This window comes from Nicotiana attenuata, chromosome 7, assembly GCF_001879085.1.
Source record: "Nicotiana attenuata strain UT chromosome 7, NIATTr2, whole genome shotgun sequence".
NCBI classification, from domain to species: domain Eukaryota; kingdom Viridiplantae; phylum Streptophyta; class Magnoliopsida; order Solanales; family Solanaceae; genus Nicotiana; species Nicotiana attenuata.
This window is the reverse complement of record NC_031995.1, coordinates 104751334-104756975: the sequence shown is the minus strand read 5'-3', so window position 1 is coordinate 104756975 and position 5642 is coordinate 104751334. Positions and strand designations below refer to the sequence as shown.

The 5642-nt window shown below is 34.3% G+C and overlaps 1 protein-coding gene across 1 annotated transcript; it reads right to left on the bottom strand.

Annotated features, from left to right (window-relative positions):
* On the bottom strand, nucleotides 2383–4383 carry LOC109229630 (sodium-dependent phosphate transport protein 1, chloroplastic-like; the record flags this gene model as incomplete). Its single annotated transcript, XM_019395145.1, is given in 5 exon segments — nucleotides 2383–2595; nucleotides 2892–3107; nucleotides 3274–3429; nucleotides 3687–3794; nucleotides 3869–4383. Coding segments are annotated over 5 exon segments (1092 nt in total), but the record flags the coding sequence as incomplete, so codon positions are not given.

Below are 5642 nucleotides of genomic sequence, written 5' to 3'. Positions count from 1 at the left end.
GTAATATTAGATACCTAATATTATTTCTTTGGATAACTGTATTTCATATTGCTTAAAATCTTTAATATATATTTTTACTTTATGTTTTATATTCTAATTAAATAAATCAAAATTAAATTTTTATAATAAATATGTAAATTAATTTTTCTCTTTTAAATAATATACTAATTGTAAACTCAACATTTACTGTCATTTTGTTTAATTTGACATTCAAAAGTACTTTTTAAAAAAAATATCCAGACGCAATTTTCTTATCAAATATTGAAAAAGTACTTCTCAAATAAATTGGCCAAATACAAACTGTAACTCTACAAAAATACTTTTTGAAAAGCACTTTTGAGCAAAAGCACTTTTCAAAATAAGTAGTTTTTAGCAGCTTGGCCAAACGGCTCTTAGTGATACACAAGACTCTGATCCTAATCCTATTCAAGATATTGACAGTGACCCCTAAGAAGGAAGAAGTCATGTGAATTTCCTACCCTCACTCTTTGCTCTCTCAAACTCTAAACAATCATCCTTCCTATAACCATCCTTCTTTGCTTTTTATCGTTCTGTTTACAACCTTACAGTCATTGGACTTCTCTCTCGCACTAGAAAAAAAAGACCACATATCTCCATATCCAGCACTGATAACTTACCTTTCAACATACACTACAAGTTCAAGGACACATTCACCTCTAAGGTTTACATTATTTTCCAATACCTAGTGCAGAATATTATTACAAAAAAGCCAAATACATAACAAACCCTTAAACTTGTCACAAAATTTTATTTAGACACTTCAACTGAGCCTATTACCTATTGAACACTTAAAATCATGTAAAATTGTGTCTATTGAACATGAAAAATTCAGTCCCAGCAAAAAAATAAGTGTGTGAAGCTCAATCACGCTTACATGGCAAGGTAACCAATGAAAGATAGCCACGTCAATAAAAAAGATGCACATTATCTCTTTAGACCGAGCCAACACCTACCCCTCCTCTTCTCCCTCCACAACCACCTCTACCCACCACCTCTTGCCTCTTCCTCCCCTACCTGCTTCCTTCTCAACCACCACAAGCACCACCATATCACAACCGGTGAACAAAGCATTTTGCATTCACGCAAGGCGCGAGGAAGGGACACGCACCAAGGGGTGTAGTGTAAGCAGCCTACCATGATGCAAGCATCAGTGGCTGATTCAACGGTTAGAACCCGAGACCTACAGGTCACACGGAGCTTTACGATTGCAACCACCACATGAAAATCACATCTTTCCTTTTGAAACTTATCGTGAAAGTTTTAGAAAATACAGCACACTATAATCACACTTCTCAGAAAACAAAACTCAAACACCAAATTGGGTTACCATGACGCTGATGGCTTTCCTGATTATCAAATTCAGATTAAACCACAAATTCGTCATATCACTTCCCTCGTCATTTACCCTCGACATGCCATATCCCCTTCAGTTCTAGGTGCCCCCACTCCCTATTGCACCCTTGGACTGACGCCATCGCACCCCAACACCCACCTCTGTTTTCTCGGCCAACTAGTAAATATTAAAATAACCTTTAAAGTAAAGCTTAAAATAAATTCAGTTACTATAGTAACGAACAACTCTATCGTCATTAACGCTAAAGCTTTGACCGGAAAACATGACCCCCAGTCTTTGTCGCCGGAAGATACAGAGGACCCACAAAGGGGTTGGACAACCTTAGATGCTACTGTTTAGTAAAAATCTTATCTTTAAAAATTTTGAGGTTTTATCTTTGAAGAGAATCTGTAGGAAACCAGCATTGAGAAATTAAGAGAAAGATAAAGGAGAAAGTCAAAGGAAAAAAATTATTTGAAAAAAGAAACTTTTCAGTTATTCACGGCTTCACGCGCTTGACTCTAAGTGAGATTCACTAATTGTGCCATGTAGGAGTGAGGTATTCGGTAGACACACTTTGATAGTAATTTCAGTGTTCAACAAGTAATTGGCTCAGTTGAGGTGTCTAAATGAAATTTCATGACAAGTTTAACGGGTTGTCTATGTATTTGGACTTACAAAAATCTACCATAAAAGGTAGAGTGTATCTTTACTGCCTAAACTGTCCAACCTTATTCTTGAAGATAGATGTGGAACCTTTGATCTTGGTCAATTGTCATGTGTTCATGAACCAAATTAATGCACTGGGACCTAATATCATATAATAGTAAAAAAGATGTCAAATGTTTATCTCCACTAAATTTTTGGTCTGGCAACTTTCTCGTGAAGAAGTTTTTCATAAGTTTATATCTTATTTAAGAATTAGAAAAGTTCATGTTTACACCAAAATTACATATTTTTTAGCAATTATTGTAAGTCATAATTATGCAGAAAGCAAATGAAGCAACATTTTACGAAAGTGAAAGTACTACCTGGTGATAATACGTTGGCATCCAGGTAAGAAGAATAAACGTCCCCCAGTTGTGACAGAAGTGAGAAACTATCAAGGCCCATACAGGTGGTTTTGACAGAATCAATTTCCAAGGGATTGATTTAACAGGTTCCTTGGAAACACTGCTACTAAGAATAAGCTTCTTTTCTTCAGGCCGCAGATCAGGATCATCAAGGGGCGAACTGTATGCCTACATGAAAATTATCTGACATGGATAAGCAGCACTACTTATAGCCTACCAGGAACTTCCGAGTTTATGAATACTAAGATTTTGCACGATGTGGTTTGTTGGCTGAGTATGTCTAGGATCAAACACAATGGTTTCTTTACAAATGAAGTTAAAGCATTCAATATACGCAACCACGGAGCTTTTGACAAATATATAGCACAACCTGAAACCATCTAGATGATCCTCATTGTTTGATAAACAGTCATCTTAATAAATGTTTATTTTACAATCAAAAGAATATACAGATTAATATGTACCTTATTGAGCCACACTGCAAACCATACAGTGCCTAAAGAACCAAAAGAAAAGAAGACAGAAGGCCACCCAAAGTTGTGTATCAGCAATGGCGAAAATGCTAGTCCAGTCACAGATCCAAGATACATTCCACTGTAGACGAATGCCAGAGATCTACTTCTTTCTGATACAGGAACCCATTTAGAGAGAATGTTATTCATTGCCGGCATTGCAACACCCTGGAAGCGATAAAGTCAAATCAGCTAATCAAGAAACAAGGAATTGAGTTATAATGCCAGATTATTCCAAACGAAAAGACCTCATTTGACCTGCAAATTAAATCAGCATAGATCTCCCTTCAATGAGTTAAAATGAAAATAAGAATGAAAAATGAACAGAACCAACCTCACCAATTCCCATGAAAGCTCGAACAACAAATAAGAAGGGCAATCCAAGCTTTGCAGCAATGGGCGTGAGAACTGTAGCAACAGACCACCACACTACTCCAAATCCTAAGACAGCTTTCCCACCAACAGTGTCAGCCCATATACCTCCTGCTATCTGGGCTTAATACCACATTTATTAAAAAATGAAATACAGAGGGGCCTCAAGTCTATTAAGTATAAAGGAGCCACATTATGAGTTGCAAGACAATGTGAAATAAGAGAGCTAATTAAATAAAAATACTAAGGCAAGAACAAAAAAAATGACAGTTTCTATCTTTAAAATTCAGAATCTTATTCTGATAATCAGAATAAATAAATAAAACTACTAGCTAGATACACTAATAATGAGCAGAGTGAAGGTGGATATCCTACCTGAGTAAGAAGATAACCCCAGAAAAATGAAGACTGTATTAAACCAACAGTGGTAGGACTCCAGTGGTATTCGGATGCCATTGGAAGTATGGCGATACTCATGTTTACCTGCACAGCACAATCTGATTAAAGTTTCCAACTGAAAACCCACTAAAACGGAAAGGAAGAAATTAATCGCTTACTCTATCCATATTGCAAAGAAGAAAAGCGGAGAAACAAAGAAGCACAATAACCCATCGCTTTGGGAACTCTTCCCACCAAGCTGGACCCTCTAAGCTATCTCCTTCTTCTTTCTTTCTCAGTAAAGCATCGGAGATGGGATCCTCGAACTTCAACGATTCTGACGACTCAGCAATTTTGAAGGGCTTTGACTTGACATCAGCCCCCACCTTCCAACTATCATTATTCCTCCGAACCAACCCTCTGCTCCCAAACTGAAACAATCGAAATGCGCCCCTGCATTCGATCCCAGTAGTGTAGTAAAGAGAACTAAAACTGAAGTTTCTTCCACGGATGTTGGAATTGTAATTTTTGGGAGGAGAGCAACTGTAGTGGGAGAGGAGAAATGCTTTCGCAGTCATAGCAGCGGAGAAGTAAAGCTCCGCCTGAGTGCGTGTGTGCGGATTTTACTATTGCTGCTGATACATTTGGAAGGCAAGATTTTTAACACAGTTGGAAATGTGGTGGTGCTACTACTAAATTGTTGTCACTTTCCACCAAAATTATTGTACGGGATATTTATGGCCACTGGTTCTGTTTCTTACACGTGTCATAAGACAGTATTCCTTAGGATAATTCCTAAATGAGTTTTATTACTAGTGTTAGTACCCTCGCGAATGCAAATGCGAGGATACTAATCATGTCAAATATTTAAATTATTTGAATTATATGTAAATAGTCTTAAAATTTACACTTTTTCAGTAAATATAGATAATAATTGGATATTAACTACATGAAAAAAATTAACCTTTTTTTCTATTTTTCTTTTTTGATATCATTCTTGTCGGTGTCATTGGATCCTTAAAATAGTCAGGAAGCAAAATAATAACTCATATTTATGGCAAAACAATCAAATGTCGAGACAATGAATGACTCTTTGGATAAGACTTAACTCTTTTACTACTACTTGAACTCTTATTTGGTGTGTTGATATCTCTTAAAAAATATTTCTTTCTTAAAATTTCAGTTTCTAAAACATTATTTTCAATAATAATTATTTTGAAATAATGTAATTGAAAATATTATTCTTAATTCAAAACTCATTTTAGTTGGCTATCTAAAAATATAAAAAATTCTTTAGCTAGTGAATTTTTTTTAACTCCATTTTGATATTTGATATTAAACATGTTAAATATCTGAGTTATTTGAATTATATGTAAACAACCTTAACATTTAAACCTTCTAAATAATTATAGATAATAGTCAGATATTAATTAAGAAACACTACATGAAAAAAGACTAACATTTTCTCAATTTTCGTAGTGATAATTTTACTTTTGCACTATTCTCATAGGTGTCATTGGAACCTAAAAATAGCCACAAAGTGAAATAATAACTCATATTTATGGCAAAGCACAAAGGTTGACACGATATAAACGATTTTTTGATTACGACATGACTCTTATACTACGACTTGAACTCTTATTTGGTATGATTTTATCTTTCAAAAAATATTTCTATTTTAAAATTTCAATTTCTAAAACTTTATATATATTACAATAATGATTATCTTTATAATGATGCAAGTGAAGATATTATCCTTAATTTAAAATTCACTTTAATCGGCTATCTAAAAATTTAAATGATTCTTTGGCCGGATTTATTTCAGTATGAATTCACTTTAAGTTTATTGATATCTTTAGCCCCAGAATTTGAATTTTTAATACCCTATATATATATAAAAAAAATTGTTCTTTGAATCATTAAATGTTAAATTAGTTGATTATTATTATAAAA